The sequence below is a fragment of the Notamacropus eugenii genome, chromosome 3 (assembly GCF_028372415.1).
Source record: "Notamacropus eugenii isolate mMacEug1 chromosome 3, mMacEug1.pri_v2, whole genome shotgun sequence".
Classification (NCBI taxonomy): Eukaryota; Metazoa; Chordata; class Mammalia; order Diprotodontia; family Macropodidae; genus Notamacropus; species Notamacropus eugenii.
This window is the reverse complement of record NC_092874.1, coordinates 190581426-190602476: the sequence shown is the minus strand read 5'-3', so window position 1 is coordinate 190602476 and position 21051 is coordinate 190581426. Positions and strand designations below refer to the sequence as shown.

Sequence of the window (21051 nt, the reverse complement as noted above, 5' to 3'; positions counted from 1 at the left end):
AATGAGGAAATAAATTATTTCAAAGAGATATGGAAAGATTGCATGAAATGATGTAGAATGAATGAGTGGAACCAAAAGAATAATTTCTATTACAACATAAAATGTAACTATTGAGGGAAAGGCATTAGTACCTGGGGGAACTGGGGAAGGCCTTCTCCAAAAGGTGGCACTTGACTAGAATCTTCAAGGAAGCCAGAAATTCCAAAAAGCAGAGGTGAGGAAGAGAGTAAATGCGGAATAGCTAGAATAAAGGGATGGATGTATGAGAGGGACAGTCATTTGTGAGGAACAGCAAAGAGGATTGGATGGCTTGACCTTGGAGCCTGCAAAGAGAAGTACTGAAAATACTGGAAAGGGCTTTACCGAGGAGCTCCTATTTGATCCTAGGAGTAAAAAAAAAGAGCCATTGGAGTTAATTGAGTCAAAGGGTGACATGGTCAGTGTAGGCATCTCATCTCAAACCTAGCTTGTCCAAAACCAGAACTCATTATTTTTTTCCAAAACAAACAAAAACTCCCCTCTTAAATTTCACATCACTTTCAAGGGCACCACCATCCTTGTAGTCACACAGGCTTGCAACCTTGATTTCATCCGTGACTCAAACTCATCCTACACATTCAAGGTTTTGTCAAGTCTTGTCATTTTTACCTTTTCAACATATCTCCTATATCTTCTTTCTACTCACAAAGCAACCAACCACAATGATTCAGGCCCCAGTTACCTCTTACCCAGCAATTCAATAGGCTTTTCATTGATCTTCTGCCTCAAGTATTTTCCCCATTCAAATCTATCCTTCATTCAGAATGATTTTCCTAAAGTTCAGGGCTGACCATATCTCATACACACACACACACACACACACACACACACACACACACACACACACACACACACACACGTATACATACTCCTAGTCAGCATAGGAAAGACAGGAAGCAACCGGGTTAGGAAGAACTTTAAATGCCAAACAGAAGATTTTTATATTTTCAGTCTTTTCAGTCTTCTTACATACTTTACCTCCCCTAAGGTACCCTTATGTTCCTGCTACACTGGTTTACTTGTGATACCTCACAAAAGACTCTCCATCTCCCCATTCTGCACCTTTTCACTGGCTGTCCTCCATGCCTTGAAAGATCTCCCTCTTTAGCTCTGCCTCCTTTCTTCTCTGGTTTCCTTCAAGATTAGGCTTCTTTAGTACAGCTTTTCCATCTTCCCCTCTCCTCCCTACCACCTCCAGTAACTTTCCTCTGTGGCTGTGTGGAGAGAAGAAGAAGTATATGAGAGTTAGAAATGACAACACTTAGCAGATTCTTGACTATGTAGACTAAGATCAAGAAGTTATAATGCTTACTTATGAAAGCTTGAGTTGCTGGCAATTGATCCAGATATTAAAAAACAAAACAAAACAACACTTTGATGTCATTGATTCTTTAGAAGAGGCAACTACCATACAGCTAATTCTTCCATTAAAAAACAAGAGTATAGATAACAAAATTTCATTCCATAAAGACACCAAATTTTTACAAAATACATTTCAGGTCTAAATTTTGTCTGGTTCATGAAGAAGGTCAATATGAAAAGGAAGGGGAGGGTTGAAAAGGTAGAGAATTTGAACAAAGAAAGAGGAAAGCAAGAAGGAACAAAAAAATAGTAAGAGCGGGAGAGTCTTTCAGAAAGATAGAGAATCTGGAGGCTTGGGAATGTTGCCTCTAGCTGAAAAAATAAAATAAATTAGTGACAGGCTTAGGAGGAGACTAGAAACTTCTAGGTGGGCTGCTTTGTCATCCAAAGTCATTCACTGAGGGCACAGACTTTTTCCAAACACAGAGTGCTTACTGCATTTTTCCTTTTTCACAGGAGAAAAGATGAAGGACACCAACCTTCCCTTACTTCAGGATAATTGGGGGCACGAAGAACCTACTAGCCATTTTGCCAAGGAAGGTCCCTGCTTTGCAGTATGTGGCCAACAAAGAAGATATATTTTATTTTGTAGAAACACTGGGAAGACTTAGCCTTAAAGAGCCTACAGTGTCTTTTGGACTGCTTATTTCTGAACATTTAAAATATTGGACCAAATTCAACCAAACGTGATAAAGGATAAGATGCTCTACAGAGGACAGAAAGTATGCCACTCCTGAAGAGTTGGTTTATCTTTTGCTGGTTGGACTTTGTTTAAAGCAAGTACAGTATATACATATATATATATATATTTTTGGTGACTATCTCAGAAAGAAAAGTTGCTTTCACTATGTGTCACTAGTCTATTATTAGCATCTAATAGCTCTTCTGTTAAAGAGAGAGGCATGAACATACATCAAGTAATTGCAATTGTGCACAAGGAAATAGGAATATTGATGTTACTGTTTACCCTAGCATTAAGGTACTGTACCAGGTTAAAGGTGGAGAGGTTGGCGGCAAGGAAGCAGGGATGCTGTACCACTGGATTTTTTTTCCTGTTCCAAATATAAAAGCTGTAATACAGCTCTGATGTAGAATAGAAAAGAAAATATTGTCTTAATTGTTCTAGTTCTTGACGGGTTTTTTCTTTATAATTAACAGTAGGATGTTTCATCCTTGACCCTTTGAGATATATATCACCATCTAGGTTTCTTTTCAGTGAATCTAGTCTGAGTTCAGAAAAGTTTACAGTCTGCTTATCTTTAGGTTCTGTTGATACAGCGTTTAGCTGTCCAAGCAGTTTTTGGTGCTTGGAGACTTATCATTCCTTTTTTGTTAAATGGTAGACAAGTGAAACCTCTCTCATTTGGAAAATGTGTGCCATAAAGACACTCCTTCACCCATCTGAAGGGTTGGCAATTCATGAAGCTATGAAAAGGAGTTGTGGTGTGCTAGGAGAATTACCTAGCTGTATTTTGAATATGCTGACCAGCAGTCAACATGGGTCCCAGCAGGAGTTCTCATTTACCCTTGGTTTGTCAATTTCATTTATTATTGGTGCAATTAGTAACATTTTATGATTTGGGTATTGTGTTATGACATTCTGTAACTGTATTGTGACAAAAGTGCTTTTGAAATGGGCATTGATGGCCCTGAGAAGCCTGTTTCTTTAGTGTTGCTGCAATACTCATTTGTATAAGAGGTGATGGTGCTGAGAGTACAAGAAAAAACTTTTACAGTTGAAAGTCAACATTCACCAATTGTTCATTGCAACAATATTGCTGTTGTTGAGAAAATTGAAGGTTTCTCCCTAGATGCTTTGCACTTAATGTATTAGCTAAGTGCATTTTCCCTAGAAGCTTCTTCAGAGATCTCTACAGCTTCTTGTGGGTGTGTATGGGATGATTTGATATTTTTTGTCAACTTTAGCAATTATGAAGGATGTCAAGCAAATAGCATTGATACCAAGGCGTCCTTGCTGAGAAGGTTTAGCCAGAAAATTTGGCAAAGTTTCCATCGAGGCATAGACCTTGTATTTCAGTTCTTATTTTGACAAGTCTATGGCCAAAGATTCATTTTCCTTGGACAGGTCAATATGATATAAGTTATAACTCAAGAGAGGATATTCTTTAAGTCCCTGCCCCTCCCCTTTCTTTTTCCCTCTGCTATTTCTCACTCTTGTTAAGTTAGACACCACTGCTTACTAGTATGATAATTTCAGCACTTTGAAAAATCAGCACAGCGTGGGGGAAAACTATCAGCCATAGTGTCATATTCATAGGCTTTCACAGATGAGTCAGGTCATTTATGAAAACTACAATTGAGGAGTTCTGTGGTTAAGAGTAGAATTTCTTTTTCAAAATTGTCACCTTGAATCTAGAAATTTTTTTTAAAAAATGTGATAGTATTTTATTCTGGACAGTCTCTGGAAACTAAGACTTCATTAACATCTCATTAATCTCTTCAAGACCTCTATAAGGAAGGGATTGAGTATCACTTTGTGAAAGATGGGCAGGCTGAAGAACATGGAAATTTGATTAGTCTCCACCCCTCCAGAACAAAAGGTTAACATAGCAAGGCAAATGACATGACAGAATCATGGAATCTCAAAGCAGGAAGTAACAAAAAGACCATCTAGTCCACCATTTACCTAAACAAGAATTAATCCTACAACAGGTTGGCAAGTAGTCATTCAGCCTCTGCCTAAAAACCTCTAGTTAGTGAACGATTTCACTACCTCCCAGGGCAAGTCAACCCACTCTACTCCCTGGACAATTTCAATTGTTATGAAATTTTTCCCAAACTTGAAGAAAATAGCTTCTCTGAATATTAATAATAGTAGTAGCTGGCATTTATATCGCACTTTAAATATTCCTAAGCACTTAGCAAACATTAACCCTTTTGATCCTCCCAATAACTCTATGATGAAGATACTACGGGTATTATTCTCCCCATATTACAGATTAAAAAAAAAAAGAACCACTGAGGCTCAAATAGGTTAAATGCCTTCCCCATAGTCACACAGCTAGTAAATGTCAGAGGCAGAATTTAAATCCAGTTTTGTCTAATGTGAAATTCACTACTCTACCCACTAAGCTCTGAGTTTTGTCTTGGAAGCCAGGCTGAATAAATCTCTTTCCTCTTACACAGGGAAGCACTTCAAAAACTTGAAGACAGATATATTCCATCTAAGTCTTCTCTTCTCCAGGCTCAACATCCCCAGATCCTTGTATCACATGCCCTCAAAACTTTTCATAATCCTCATCTCTGTATAATGTATCCAGAACTGAACATAGTACTCCAAATGTGATTTGACAAAGGGAGAATACAGCAGAGACACCACTTCCCTGGACACCATGTTTCTCTTTGTGTAGCTTAATATCATTTGGTTGCTATGTCATGCTGTTGAGCTTGTAGCCCACTAAAGCCCGCAGATGTTTTATTCAGAACATCTGTAATCCAGCTATACCTCCTTTGCTGTGTTACAAGAAATTGATTTACTTTGCCCAAGTGCAAAAAATGAAAGAAGGAGGTAAGACAGAGAGAAACGGAGGAGCAGAAGGAGAAAAAGAATTTGAGCTTCAGCAGAAGATGAATTCAAGGAGGAGGAGGAATAGGAGCCAGGACACTGAGCCAAACTGAGATACTCAATTCTCAACTCTTGGAATGTGGACCTAAAGATAGAAATCATCTGTTTTCATATTTCTTCTAAGAACTAAATACTAGAAAATTCAATACTCAGAAGGAATATAATTCCTTCTGACAACTATGCTCCCTAACAAAATTTTGACAACTTTGGAAATAAGTACAAAGATGATTTAAAGAGCTCTAGATATCCTGCACTTCATACCAGATCATTTGGGGAAGGGTTCAGGAAATACTGTATCCAATGGCTGAGATTTAGAACCAGAAGTCATTCTGTTAGCTTGTAGATTATCTAGTCATTATCATATCATGCAATGGAAAGAACACTGGAGTAAATTTTAGGAACACTTGAATCCTAACACTATCAAGGAAACTTGTGACCTTGGGCAAGTCACTAAATCTCTCTGAGCCTTGGTTTCCTAATTTTTTACATGGAAATATTAATGCCTTTTCTATCTACCTCACAGAGTCATTGTGAGGACTGAATAATACAAATGTAAAAGTGCTTTGAAAAATACTATAAAAATTTTGTAAGAAAAAAAAAGTGACTACACTATTTCTATCCTTTGAACCGGAGATCTATTTCTGAGCATATACTGCAAGGGACAGAGGGTAGAGAATCAGCTTCAGAGCTGCCAAGACATGGACACAAGTCCTGCCTCCGATATATTAGCTGTGTGACCCTAGACAAGTCACTTAAATTCTCCATGCTCTAGGCAACTTTCTAAGACCAACAGTTGCAGAGAAGGTGCCAATTTGCATTGGTAAAGGGGGACTTCCTTATCCAGGAGTTCCCCATACCAGTAAAATCACAGATCTTGTCCTTATCCCTGTACTCTAAGGTAGTCAAAGATGAGAAAGAAAGGTCCCATGTGCACCAGAATATGAACAGCAGAGCCTTTTCTTTTGGAAAAGACCTGGAAATAAAGAACCCATCAATTGAGAATGCCTAAATTATATTTTAGTCTCTGCATAGGATGAAATATGATTATACCTAAAACATTATGACTAAGTGAGGAATTCAAAGAACCATGGGAAGATTTGTATGAACTGCTACAGAGTGAAGTAAGTGTCACCAGGAAAGCAATATACATAATGACTACAATAGTGTAAAAAAAAAGAACCAGAACATAAAAATGAACACTGTATTTATAAAGGCCAGTCTTGGCACTCGGGGAAAAAATCAGAAAACACACCTCCCTCCTTTCCTTGGAAAGCTGTGAGAATATGGGGATGGAATGTTACCTGCACTGTCAGATATGGTCGATGTGTCAGTTGGTTTTGCCTAATGCTGTAAAAAACTTTGTTACTAAGAAAGGTTCACAGGGGAGGGCAGAGGGGAAGGGCATATTTGGAAATGACTGTGATGTAAAAACAAAAGGCATCAATAAAACAATAAAAGAAGGAAAGTATCATCCAAATGTAAGGTCATTCTTGTTACTTGGCTAGGCCTGTGATTATCATTAATCATTACAGACAGCTCACCGAATCTCTCCTGGAAAAAATGCAGTGAGTATAGGAGAGGGTTGGGTTTCTGGCCTTTAGAAAATCTTCTGGGTCTGGATATGAGAAGAAATGGTCTGGAATTTCCTTCTTCAGCCACCTTAGCCTTTGACCATCAACCAAAGACTTTGGAGTAGAGAGATAGAAGTACTAAGTCAAATCATTTTTCTATTCTGTTTTTGAGAAAGCCTTGCTTCTAAACTAACTATGTCCCACTGAGTGTTAAGACCCTAATGTAAACGTTCTAATGTTAGAATTAGTAGGTAAATGAGACCACCCCAGACCATGTGCTAAAGAAGCTTCTCCATGTGAGCTAATCCATCCTAAATACCAATGTTTCTCATTTATGACCTGAAAACTCTGTGCCTAGGAGAAGTGAATGTTATGGAACTCTAAATTATTTAAGAGCAGGTACCATAGGACCCAAATTCTCAAATACATCTCTCTTGAGTACCGACTGTGAAAATCATTCTAATTTGTGATTCCAATGTAGTGGGTGCCCTAATGCTATCAATACCACTTTTCTTTGTTTACAGACAAGTTTCCACGTTTTCCATAGGTAAAGAGTGACATGAATTGAAACTAGAAAAATTTGATAAATCTAGTCTTTATCTAAAGTTTTACAAGTATAGTCTGTCCTCTACTAAATGTACTAGAATGGGGCAACATGTCTTCCCATGAAGGCTTTATATTTTCATTCAGAGCAGATTCCTCTACCAAGAAAGGAGAATTTTAGAAACTACTTCATTTCCAGGTATTTTCATTTCTCAGTGTCTCTAGCGAGTGCTGATTCCAACTAGCTGGGTACTAGAGATCTTGGCCCTGGTCCAAAAGTCAGCACTTTCTAGGTTGTCTTTCAGTAACCAAAATGCCTGCTGCTATATAGCAGGAAGTACTTACCATTCATGCTGGAACAAGCCCAAAGCAATCTGCTATAAAATGAACTGGCTGTTCTTCTAGTTCACAGAGATACTGCCTGGTGCCTCACACAGGATTGGAGTCAACAGGTTACATTGGCACACAAAAAATAACTATTGTGTGAACCAAAACCCTTTTTTAAAGAATATACAGAAAGTGGCACTCAGAAGCTGAAATCCACACCCTATATTTTAAATGTCCTTGTTTGATGCATTTGTTTATCCTTCATTGTCGAAGAAGACCGTGATATCAGAGAAATGATGACGGTAGCTTGAAGACAAACTGCCTGCTCATGGAAGTTATGTTTAGTTTGTCTGCTTATCTCATGTGGTTTTCCTTTTGGCTCAGGTGTATCACAAGATGTTATCCTGAGGGATAATTTAACTATACTTGGAATAATGAATTCAATTGTAGCACCACTTTTTAAGGGAGTATGAACAAATTACTATCTAGAACAGAGCCACCAGCAAATTAAAAGGTCTGAAATATGAATTAATATTTTTAAAAAGTAATGCTTTTTATGTGACAAGCACTATACTAAAGGGTAGAAATACAAATAACAAAATGAAAAATAATTCTTCCCTCCAGGAACTTCTATTTGTAGGGAGGAGATAGTGGAGAGATTGCACACATGAGAACTTTGGCCAGTGAGGTACACTTGGATCCTAATAGGTAAGCTGAGTCATGGGAGAGTGCGTTTACATACTTCTTCCAGGAAAAATGGCAGAGTTGATTGATTATGGTTCCCAAGTTGTTGTTTAGTCATTTTTCAGTCATCTCCAACTCTTCATGACCCCCATGGGATTTTCTTAGCAAAATGCTGGAATGGTTTACCATTTCCTTCTCCAGCTTATTTTACAGATGAGAAAACTGAGGGAAACAGAGTTAAGATACTTGCCCACAGTTACACAGCTGGTAAGTGTCAGAGACCAGATTTGAACTCACAAAGATGACTCTTCCTGACTTCCAGTCCAGTACTCCAGCCACTGTGCCACCTATCTGCCTGCTGTGGTTCCAAAACTGCAGGGGAAAAGTGGGGAGTAAGGTAGAAATGATACCTACAAAACAGGAAGTCCATTGTTGAGTATAGGAAGAGAAATGAAGGTTGAGGGCTTCCTGAAATAGTGGGCCAGAAGATGGACTCTTCATCCATCAGGAGGAGATGAAAAGGTTAAATGTTTTAGGGTATGGTCTCTGATTTAAGCAGGCTGCAGTTGAGAAAAGGTCTGGAGAAAAGAGAAGTGGTTTGAAAGGATCGTGGATATTTAGCCTAGAGACAAGAGATCTGTCTTCAAAATATTTTATATAAATCACAAGGTTGGAATGGACCTTCCACAGGCATATCAGCAATCTCTTCCATAACTTGCCTTTCCTTGGATACTTCCAGTGATGATAATTTCACTGTCACATTTGATAGACCTCATGTGATGGTTCACTGTCTCATGAGGCAGACCTTATTGTCAGATTCCTCTAGTTCAACAAGTGGATTTTTTTTTCTTCTAATGATGTTAAAGCAATAAAAGAAAATCGATGGGAAGTTAGCCTAGATGACCTTAGCTAGTATTTTTATTTTTAATTTACTTATTTACTTTTAGTTTTCAGCATTTCCATAAGTTTTTCAGTTTTCAATTTTCTCCCCCTCCCTCCCATACTCCCTTGCCAATACTGTATGCAATCTGATATAGGCTTTACATATGCATTCATATTAAACATTTTCACATTAGTCATGTTGTAAAGAAGTATTCGAACCAATAGGAGGAACCACAAGAAAGAAGAAACAAAATGAAAAACAAAAGAAAAAAAGAGAACAAATAATATGCTTCATTCTGCATTCAGACCCCATGGTACTTTCTCTGGATGTCCTGGATAGCATTTTCCATTACAAGTCTTAGGAATTGTCTTAGATCTTTGCATTGCTGAAAAGAGTTAAGTCTATAAAAGTTAGTCATCGCACAAGTGACTGTTACTGCGTACCATGTTCTCCTAGTTCTGCTCACTTCACTCACCATTAGTTCATTTAAGTCTTTCCAGGTTTTTCTGAAGTCCACCTGCTCATCATTTCTTATAGCACACATTACATTCACATACCACAGCTTGTTCAGCCATCCCCCAATAGATGGGCATCACCTCAATGTCTGAATCTTGGCCACCACAAAAAAGAGTTGCTATAAATATTTTTGTACATATGGGTCCTTTCTTATTTTTATGTTCTCTTTGGGACATAGACCTAGAAGTGGTATTGCTGGGACAAAGGGTATGTACATTTTTATAACCCTTTGAGCATACATCCAAATTGCTCTCCAGCATGATTGGATCAGTTCACAACTCCACCAACAATGCATTAGTGTTCCAATTTTCCTACATCTTCTCCAACATTTATCATTTCCCTGTTTTGTCATTAGCTAATATGATAGGTGTGATGTGATATCTGAGTTGTTTTGATTTGCATCTCTCTAATCATTAGAGATTTAGAGCATTTTTTCATATGACTACAGGTAGTTTTAATTTCTTCCTCTGAAAACTGCCTGTTCATATCCTTTGACCATTTATCAGTTGGGGAATGACTTGTATTCTTGATTCAGTTCTCTATATATTCTAAAAATTAGGCCTTTATTAGAGACACTGACTGTAAAAATTGTTTCCCAGCTTTCTGCTTCCCTTCTAGTCTTGGTTGAATTGGCTTTGTTTGTACAAAATCTTTTCAATTTAATGTAATCAAAATCATCCATTGTGCATTTTGTAATGTTCTCTATCTCTTGTTTGGTCATAAATTCTTCCCTTCTCCATAGATCTGACAGGTAAACTATTCCTTGCTCTCCCAGTTTGCTTATAGTATCAGCCCTTATATCTAAGTTATGTACCCATTTTGACTTTATCTTGGTATAGGGTATAAGACGTTGGTCTATGCCTAGTTTCTGCCATACTATTTTCCAGTTGTTCCAGTAGTTTTTATTGAATGTTGAGTTCTTATCCTAGAAGCTGGAGTCTTTGAATTTCTCAAAAAGTAGATTACCAGGGTCATTTACTATTGTGGCATATATTATTAACCTATTCAACTAATCCATCACTCTGTTTCTCATCTGGTACCAAGTAGTTTTGATGATTGCTGCTTCATAATACAATTTAAGATCTGGTATAGCTAGGCCACCTTCCCTTGCATTTCTTTTCATTAATTTCCTTGATAATCTGGACCTTTTGTTCTTCCAGATGAATTTCATTATTGCTTTTTTTAGCTCTATAAAATAATTTGTTTTCATAGTTTAATTAGTATGGCACTAAATGAGTAAGTTAACTTAGATAGAATAGTCATTTTTATTATATTAGCTCAGCCGACCCATGAGCAACTGATATTTTTCTAGAACCCAGGAACTATATGAACACAATTACAAAACACTTTTCACACAAACAACATATCATCTACAAAGAGTGATGGTTTTGTTTCTTCATTGCCTATTCTAATTTCTTCTATTTCTTTTCTTCTCTTTTTGCTAAAGCTAACATTTCTAGTACAATATTGAATAACAGTGGTAATAATGGACATCTTTGTTTTGTCCCTAATCTTATTGGAAATGCTTCTAGCTCATCCCAATTACATATAATGTTTGTTGATGGTTTTACATAGATGCTGCCTGTCATTTTAATATCATTTAATAGGAATGGATGCTGTATTTTGTCAAAAACTTTTTTCTGCATCTATTGAGATATCATATGATTTCTTTTAGTTTTGTTGCTGATATGGTCAATTATGTTGATAGTTTTCCCAATACTGAACCAGTCCTTCATTCCAGGTATAAATTCTACCTAGTCATAATGTATTATCCTCAAGATAAGTTGCTCTAATCTTTTAAGCAATATTTTATTTAAATTTTTGGGTCTACATTCATTAGAGAAATTGGTCACTTTTTTCTTTTTCTTTTGTGACTTTTCCTGTTATAAGCACCGTATTTGTACCATAAAAAGAATTTGGTAGGACTCCTTCTTCTCCTGTTTTCCCAAATAGTGTGCATAGTATTGGAATTAATTATTACTTTTAATTTAATTTATTTATTTTAAGTTTTCAACATTCATTTCCACAAAATTTGAGTTCCAGATTTTCTTCCCATCTCTCCCCTCTTCCACCTTAAAGTGCCGAGCATTCTAATTACCCCTACCATCAATCTGCCCTCCCTTCTAACATCCCTCCCTTCCCTTATCCCCATCTTCTCTTTTGTCCTGTAGGGCAAGATAAATTTCTATACCCCATTGCCTGTATTTCTTGTTTCCCAGTTGTATGCAAGAGCAATACTCAACAGTTGCTCCTAAAACTTTGAGTTACAACTTCTCTTCCTTCCTCCCTCCCCACCCATCCCCATTGGGAAGACATGCAATTCAATATAGGCAATATATATGTAGTTTTGCAAATGACTTCCATAATAGTCATGTTGTATAAGACTAACTATATTTCCCTCCATCCTATCTTGCCCCCCATTTCTTCTATTCTCTCTTTTGACCTTGTTCCTGCCCAAGAGTGTTGACTTCTAATTGCTCCTTCCTCCCATCGCCCTCCCTTCCATCATCCCCCCCCACCCTGCTTATCCCATCCTCCCTCACTTTCCTGTATTGTAAGATAGGTTTTCATACCAAAATGAGTGTGCATTTTATTTCTTCCTTTAGTCGAATGTGATGAGAGTAAACTTCATGTTTTTCTCTCACTTCCCCTCTTTTTCCCTCCACTAAAAAGTCTTTTGCTTGCCTCTATTATGAGAGATAATTTGCCCCATTCCAGTTCTCCCTTTCTCCTCCCAATATATTTCTCTCTCACCGCTTAATTTCATTTTTTTAAAGGTATGATACCATCCTATTCAATTCACTCTGTGCTCTGTGTGTGTGTGTGTGTGTGCGTGCGTGTGTGTTATCCCACCAACTGCCCAGATACTGAAAAGTTTCAAGAGTTACAAATATTGTCTTTCCATGAAGGAATGTAAACAGTTCAACTTTAGTAAGTCTCTTACAACTTCTCTTTGCTGTTTACCTTTTCATGCTTCTCTTCATTCTTGTGTCTGAAGGTCAAATTTTCTTTTCAGCTCTGGTCTTTTCATCAAGAATGCTTGAAACTCCTCTATTTCATTGAAAGACAATTTTTTCCCCTGAAGTATTATACTCAGTTTTGCTGGGTAGGTGATTCTTGGTTTTAGTCCTAGTTCCTTTGACTTCTGGAATGTCATATTCCACACCCTTCAATCCCTTAATGTAGAAGCTGCTAGATCTTGTGTTATCCTGATTGTATTTCCACAGTACTTGAATTGTTTCTTTCTAGCTGCTTGCAATATTTTCTCCTTGACCTGGGAACACTGGAATTTGGCCACAATGTTCCTAGGAGTTTCTCTTTTTGGATCTCTTTCAGGTGGTGATCTGTGGATTCCTTGAATACTTATTTTGCCCTCTGGTTCTAGGATATCAGGGCAGTTTTCCTTGGTAATTTCATGAAAGATGATGTCTTGGCTCTTTTTTTTTTATCACAGTTTTCAGGTAGTCCCATAATTTTTAAATTGTCTCTTCTGGATCTCTTTTCCAGGTCAGTTGTTTTTCCAATGAGATATTTTACATTACCTTCCATTTTTTCATGCTTTTGGTTTTGTTTTATGATTTCTTGGTTTCTCACAAAGTCATTAGCCTCCATCTGTTCCATTCTAATTTTTAAGGAACTATTTTCTTCAGTGAGCTTTTGAATCTCCTTTTCCATTTGGCTAATTCTGCTTTTTAAAGCCTTCTTCTTCTCATTGGCTTTTTGAACCTCTTTTGCCAATTGAGTTAGCCTATTTTTCAAGGTGTTATTTTCTTCAGCATGTTTTTGGGTCTCCTTTAGCAAGTTGTTGACTAGCTTTTCATTATTGTCTTGCATCTCTCTCATTTCTCTTCCCATTTTTTCCTCCATCTCTTACTTGATTTTCAAAATCCTTTTTGAGCTCTTCCTTGGCCTGAGACCATTGAATATTTATTTTGGATGTTTGGGATACAGAAACCTTGACTTTTATGTCTTTCCCTGATGGTAAGCATTGTTCTTCCTCCTCCCAAAGGATGGGAGAAGATATCTGTTCACAAAGAAAGTAACCTTCTATAGTCTTATTTTTTTTCCTTTTTTGGGCATTTTCCCAACCAGTTATTTAACTTTTTGGTCCTTTGTCAAGAGGAGGGTATACTCTGGGAATCTGTAAGATCTCAGTTCCTCCAAAGTGGCACAATCAAGCATATACTCTGGTCTGTGAGCAACAAGAAACTTTTGTGCTCAGAATCTGTGAGTAGCAGTTTCCTCTCCACAATCATCTGGCTTCCAGTTCCACTAAGCCAGCACTGGGGGCTCTGATTCAGATAAGCTGCTCAATTCCCCCAGGGGCTTTGGGGGGTGCAGGGCTACCATTCAGTGTGAGATAAAGATTAGCTGCTCTATTTCCTCCAGGAGCATTAGGTGGGGGCAGGGCCAGGTCACCACACAGGGCTGAGGTAGAGATCAGCTGCTCAGATCCCCCAGAGGCTTTATGATCCTACAATGGATGTGGGCTGCTATGGGATCTACTTGTGCCAGAAGCAGCCTCTGCCACTGCTGCCTGAGGCTGGAGCTGTGGGAAGACCCTGCTCCCTTCTCAATCAGCTGAAAAAACCCTCTCACTGACCTTTGGGGCCTGTGGGTTGAGGAATCTGCAAATGGCTGATACTTTTGCTGGGGATTCCCACCTCCAGGCCTGCTCAGGTCCTTCTCCCAGGCTAGGCTGGACTCTGCTCCACAGCTTGTGAGACAAACCTTTCCTGTAGGCCTTTCAGGTCACCCTGGGCTGGAAATCTCCTCCACACCATTGTTCTGTGGCTTCTGCTGCTCTAGAATTTGTTGAGAGACTTTCTTTACAGGTATTTTATGGTCTGTGGAGGAAAAGCTAGTGTATATGCATCTTTCTATTCTGCCATCTTGTCTCGGCCTGCTGGAATTAATTATTCTTTAAATGTTTGATAGAATTCACTTATAAATCCATCTGGCTCTGAAGAATTTTTCTTAGGGAGTTCATTGGTGGCTTGTTCATTTCTTTTTTCTGAAATGGAGTTAAGTATTTTATTTCTTCTGTTATTCTGAATAATTTTTTTTTTTTTACAAAATATTCATCCATTCCACTAAGACTGTCAAACTTATATAGTGAGCAAAATATCTCCTAATTATTGCTTTCATTTCCTCTTCACTGGTGGTGAATTCACCCTTTTTCATTTTTGATACTGGTAATTTGGTTTTCTTCTTTTTTAAAATCAAATTAACCAAAGATTTATCTATTTTATTGTCTTTTTTCATAAAACCAGCCCTTAATTTTATGTAAACTAATTCCCACCTCCTCATCTCTCCTCCGACCCGAAGGCCCCCTCCACCCTTCCTGCTTTGGCCACTCAACTCCCGCAACCTGCAGTCATGAAAGATCTCCAAGCCAGCAGGTGGTTTTCTCCCCAGCCACCTTATCACTTTGGGGCCCTGACGCCCTCTATTCCAGGCCCTCAGAGTTTTGGGGGTGAGACTCACCACTGAGAGGAGTCCAGTAGTAGATATAAAAGTAGATGTAAAACTTCCCCTAAGAATCACTTTCACTGCATCCTATTAATTTCATTATGTTGTCTCATTATTGTCATTCTCTTGGATGAAGTTATTGATTGTTTCTATGATTTGTTGTTTGACCCACTCATTCTTTAGGATTAGATTATTTAGCTTCCAATTAATTTTTAGCCTATCTTTCCATGGTTCTTTGTTACATGTAATTTTTGTTCCATAGTGATCTGAAAAGGATACATTTAATATTTCTGCCTTTCTGCACTGGATTATGAGATTTTATGCCCTAGTTCATGGTCAATTTTTGTGTACATGCCATGTACTGCTGCGAAAAAAAGGTGTATTTCCCTTCTATCCTCATTCAATTTTCTCCAGAGGTCTACCACATCTAACTTTTCTAAAATTCTATTCATTTTCTTAACTTCTTTCTTGTTTCTTTTGTGGTTAGAATCATCTAGTACAGAGAAGGAGAAGTTAATGTTCCCCACTAGTATAGTTTTATTGTCTATTTTTTCCTGTAACTCTCTCAATTTCTCCTCTAAGAACTTGAATTCTCTACCACTTGGTCATATATATTTAGTAATGATGTTACTTCATTGTCAACGGTGCCTTTTAGCAGGATGTAGTTTCCTTCCTTATCTCTTTTAATTAGATCTATTTTTGCTTTTGCTTTGTCTGAAATCAGGATTGCTGTGTCTGCTTTTTTTGCATTAGCTAAAGAATAATATATTCTGTTTCAGCCTTTAACTTTACTATATGTATATCCCTGTGCTTCAAATGTGTTAATTGAAAACGACATATTTTAAGTTTATGGTTTTTAATCCAGTCTGCTATCTGCTTCCATTGTATGGGAGAGTTCATTCCCATTCCCATTCCCAGTTATAGTTACTTTCTGTGCCTTTCTTACCATGCTGTTTTACCCCCATTTATACTTTTCTTTCTCCTTTCTCCCTTTCCCTCCTCACTAGAGTTTTGCTTTAGACCACCATCTCCCTAAGTTTTCCCTCACTTCTATCAGCCCTCTCCCTTTTTTTCCCCTTTTTCCTTACTACTTCTTCCTTCCCTTCCATCTACTCACTCCCTTTTCTTTCCCCTTTTCCTTCCTACTTCATATATGGTAATTTAGATTTCTATACCTGATTATATTGTTCCCTCTTTGAGCCAAAGCTGATAAGAGTAAGGTTCAAGCAATGGTCATCTCCTTCCCTTCTTTCCCTCTAATGTAATAGGTCTTTGTGGCTCTTAATGTGATACAATTTACCCTTTTCTGCCTCCTCCTCTTTCCTTCTTCCAATACAATCTCTTTCCACCACTTAATTAAATTTTTTTCATCACATCAAAGTCAACTTATACTCATGCCTTCTGTTTGTGTATATCCTTATTAAATATCATAATAATTAAAGATACAGTTCTCAAAAGTTATAAGTATCATCTTCCCTTGTGGGAATATAAATAGTTTGCCCTTTTTGAATAACTTTATTCTTTCCTCTTTACCATCTGCCGTTTCTCTTGAGTCTTGTATTTGAAGATCAAATTTTTTTGTTGAACTCTAGTCTTTTCATCAGGAATGTTTGCAAGTCCCCTATTTCATTGAATGTCCATCTCCTCCTCTGACAGATTATGCTCAATTTCTCTGTGTAGTTGAACTTTGGTTGTAGTTCAAGTTCCTTTGCTCATAGAATATCATATTTCAAGCCCTTCTATCTTTTATTGCAGAAGCTACAAAGTCCTGCATAATTCTGACTGTGGTTCCACAAAATTTAAAATATTTCTTTCTGACTTTTTGCAGTATTTTCCCTTTGACTTGATAATTTTGGAATTTGTCTACAATATTCCTTGGTATTTTCAATTGGGATCTCTTTCAGGGGGTGATGGTAGTTTTTTTTTTTTTTAATGACTATTTTACTCTCTGGTTCTAGGACCTCAGTCTTCTTTCCTTGATGATTTCTTGGAAGATGCTGTTCAAGCTCTTTTTTTTTCATCATGGTTTTCAGGTAGATCAATAATTTTAAAATTATCTCTCCTGCATCTATTTTGTGTGCTGATTATTTTTACAATGTGGTATTTTACATTTTCTTCTATTTTTAATGCTTTTAATTTTGTTTGACTAATTCTTGATGACTCATAGAGTCATTAGCTTTTACTTGCCTAATTCTAATTTATTTTTTTAATTCAAAAAGGTATTTTGACAAGCCTTTATTTCCTTCTCCTGCCAGCATAGGGAGAAGATTACATCATTACCTTGCACAGCATTAAAATTAAGCAATAATGAGTCAAATAGGTTGTGTTACTGCTCTTTTTTCAAAAAGGAGAAAACAGCCGCAGCTCAGACTGGTTACAGATGTGTACCAGGATACTCCTAGGCAACTTTGCATTCATTCTTCAAGAGGGTGGTTTTGCCCATCCAAGGAACAGTATACACCACAAATTCACAGAGGGAGCGCTTTTGCAGAGTTGAGTCTTCATGATAGGGGCAGCTTTCAAGGTTAGCCATAGACTTGGTGCAGGTGGTTCTACCAAGCTCAGCTTCAATATAGTATTTTGCACCAGACACAATCTGTTTCCTGACTCGCACCACCCTGGACACTCGGCTGTGGTACTTGTCGTTGCTGGGCTTGTTGAATTCTCTCAGGCCAAAGCCAAGTGCTTTTTGCATGCCCTCCTCATTCTCGTTGGCCTCCATGAGGCCGCCCTAATTCTAATTTTTAATGAATTATTTCCTTCAATTAGATTTTATACCTCCTTTTCTTTTTGACCCATTTTAGTTTTTTTTTTTTTGGATGAAATCTTTTTTTTTTTTTTATTTAACTTTTAACATTTATTTTCACACAATTTTGGGTTACAAATTTTCTCCCCTTTTCTCCCCTCCCCCCCCCCTAAACCCGAGCTTTCTGATTGCCCCTGTGACCCATCTGCTCTCTCCTCTATCCTCCCTCCCTGCCCTTGTCTCCGTCTTCTCTTTTGTCCTGTAGGGCCAGATGGCTTTCTTGACCCCTTAACCTGTATTTCTTGTTACCCAGTGGTAAGAACATTACATTTGGTCCTAACACTTTGAGTTCCAACTTCTTTAGCTCCCTCCCTCTCCACCCCTTCCCCTTGGAAGACAGGCAATTCAATACAGGCCATATCTGTTTAGTTTTGCAAATGATTTCCATACTAGTTGAGTTGTGTAGGACTAACTATATTTCCCTCCATCCTATCCTGTCCCCCTTTACTTCTATTTTCTTATGGTCCTTTCCCTCCCCATGAGTGTCGACCTCGTATTGCATTTTCCTCCCCATGCCTTCCCCTCCATCCTCCCCCCCACTCTGCTTGTGCCCCTGTCCCCCACTCTCCTGTATTATGAGATAGGTTTTCCTATCAAAATGAGTGTGCATTATATTCTTTCCTTTAGTGGAATGTGATGAGAGTAGACCTCATGTTTTTCTCTTGCCTCCCCTCTTTATCTCACCACTAATAGGTCTTTTGCTTGCCTCTTTTATGAGAGATAATTTGCCCCATATAACTTCTCCCTTTCTCCTCCCAATATTTCTCTCTCACTGCTTGATTTCATTTTTTTTTAAGATATGATCCCATCCTCTTCAATTCACTCTGTGCACTCTGTCTCTATGTATGTGTGCGTGTGTGCATGTGTGTGTGTGTGTACTCCCACCCAGTACCCAGATACTGAAATGTTTCAAGAGTTACAAATATTGTCTTTCCATGTAGGAATGTAAACAGTTCAACTTTGGTAAGTCCCTTATGACTTCTCTTTGCTGTTCACCTTTTCATGGTTCTTCTTCATTCTTGTGTTAGAAAGTCAAATTTTCTTTCCAGCTCTGGTCTTTTCATCAGGAAAATTTGAAAGTCCTCTATTTCATTGAAAGACCATTTTTTCTCCTCAAGTATTATACTCAGTTTTGCTGGGTAGGTGATTCTTGGCTTCAGTCCTAGTTCCTTTGACTTCTGGAATATCCTATTCCATTCCCTTCTATCCCTCAATGTAGAGGGTGCCAGATCTTGTGCTATCCTGATTGTATTTCCACAATACTTGAATTGTTTCTTTCTAGCTGCTTGCAATATTTTCTCTTTCACCTGGGAATTCTGGATTTTGGCCACAATGCTCCTAGGAGTTTCTCTTTTTGGATCTCTTTCATGCGGTGTTCTGCAGATTCCTTGAATATTTATTTTGCCTTCTGATTCTAGAATCTCAGGGCAGTTTTCCTTGATAATTTCATGGAAGATGATGTCTAGGCTCTTCTTTTGATCATGGTTTTCAGGTAGTCCCAGAATTTTTACATTGTCTCTCCTGATTCTATTTTCCAGGTCAGTTGTTTTTCCAATAAGATATTTCACATTATCTTCCATTTTTCGAATCTGCGCGGTATGTTCTGAGATATCTGTCTTTCTCGAAAAGTCCTTAGCGTCCATCCGTACCATTCCAGATTTGAAAGATCTATTTTCTTCAGTGAGCTTTTGAATCTCCTTTTCCATTTGGTTAATTCTGCTTTTGAAAGCATTCTTCTCCTCATTGGCCCCTTGCACCTCCCTTGCCTGCTGAGTTAGGCTAGTTCTCAAGGTGCCAATTTCTTCAAGATTTTTTTGATTCTCTTTTAGCAGGGAGCTGATCTGCTTTTCATGCTTCTCCCTCATCCCTCTCATTTCCCTTCCCAGTCTTTCCTCCACCTCTCTAACTTGATTTTCAAAATTCCTCTTGAGCTCTTCCATGGCCCGAGCCCATTGGGTGGGCTGGGACACAGAATCCTCGATTTCTGTGTCTTTGCCTGATGGCAAGCCTTGTTCCTCCCCATCAGAAAGGAAGGGAGGAAGTGCCTTTTCTCCGCTAAAATACCCTTCAATAGTTTTATTTCTTTTCCCTTTTCTTGGCATTTTTTCCAACCAGTGGCCTGACCTCTGAATGTTCTCCTCACACCCACTTCGCCTCCTGGTCCTCCCAGACAGCGTTTGGGGACTGAGATTCAAATGCTGCTTCCCGCCTTTGAGTTTTTGGCAGGGCAGGGCTGCTATTCAATGTTAAATTAAGTTCAGGTGCTGAGGTCATGGGCAGGGCCGCCTCTCTGGCTCAGTTTCCTCAGGGGGTTTATGCATAGACCTTCCGCAATGGATCCAGGCTCCTGCCCATTTGGGGAGCCCCCATCCGCAGCCGCCTCTCAGCTTCTATCTCCTGGGGGGGCCCGAGCCATGGGAGCACCCCACTCCCCTCTCAACCCGCCAAAGAGACTCTCTCACCTACCCCCGTCAGTCACCTGTTGGTGGGGGGGGCTTGTGCCGCCGCTGAAGATCCCGTCTCTGGAGCCCTCCCAGATCCGTGTCTCTCAGAGCCGCGGCCGCCGCCGCTGCTGCAGGTCCGGGCTGGGTACCGCGTCTGCAGCGCGACGGACCTCTTGAGAGAGGTTTGCAGGTCCCTCTGTGGGTGGGGGGCCCCGCGTGGCCGCTGGAGATCCCGTCCCTGTAGCCCTCTCGGATCTCTTCCCCTCGGTGTCGTGGCCGCCGCGGGACCGCACTCTGCTCCCCATCCCGGCGCCCAGTCCACGGCGCGAAGGACCCCCCCACGAGAGGTTTGCAGGTCTCTCCGGAGCAGAAATCTCCCTCGCTCCAATACTCCGTGGTCTCTGGGTGCAGAATTCGCCCTGGCTTGGTCCCCTCTAGCCGCTCTGTGGTTTGTGGGCTCGGAGCTGTGTGTATGTGCGTCTTTCTACTTCGCCATCTTGGCTCCGCCTCCCCATTTTAGTTTTTAAGGAATTTTTCTCTTCAGTAAGTTTTTGTGCCTCCTTTTCCATTTGGCCAATTTTACTTTTTAAGGATTTTTTTTCTACAGTCAGCTTTTGTCCTTCCTTTTCCAAGCTATAAACTCTCTCTTGCATACCTCTCATTTCTTTTCCCAATTTTTCTTCTATCTCTTTTATTTGACTTGTAAAATCCTCCTTGAGGTCTTCCAAGCAAACTTTTTGGCCTTGAGACCAGTTCATATTCCCCTTTGAAGTTTCAGATGTGGGTATATTGACAATGTCATCCTTTTCTGAATTTGT

The 21051-nt window shown here is 39.0% G+C and overlaps 2 protein-coding genes across 3 annotated transcripts in view; one reads left to right on the top strand and one right to left on the bottom strand.

Moving 5' to 3' along the window:
* Nucleotides 1–6464, top strand: part of PTPRO (protein tyrosine phosphatase receptor type O) — a 218039-nt gene extending 211575 nt beyond the window's left edge. For both annotated transcript variants that reach the window (XM_072653643.1, XM_072653642.1), the window contains one exon: nt 1858–6464. The gene's annotated coding sequence lies outside the window, so the exon portion shown is untranslated. The remainder of the gene's footprint in view (nt 1–1857) is intronic.
* A 10738-nt stretch (nt 6465–17202) lies between these two features.
* Nucleotides 17203–17720, bottom strand: LOC140531329 (cystatin-C-like). The gene has a single exon (XM_072650323.1). It carries the CDS (start codon nt 17703–17705, stop codon nt 17382–17384), a length of 324 nt encoding a protein of 107 aa, XP_072506424.1. The 5' UTR covers nt 17706–17720; the 3' UTR covers nt 17203–17381.
* Nucleotides 17721–21051: the final 3331 nt, after the last annotated feature.

Bases quoted from the DNA above. Each gene is read 5' to 3' on its own strand.
- LOC140531329 (XM_072650323.1), bottom strand. From the start codon at position 17,705: ATGGAGGCCAACGAGAATGAGGAGGGCATGCAAAAAGCACTTGGCTTT.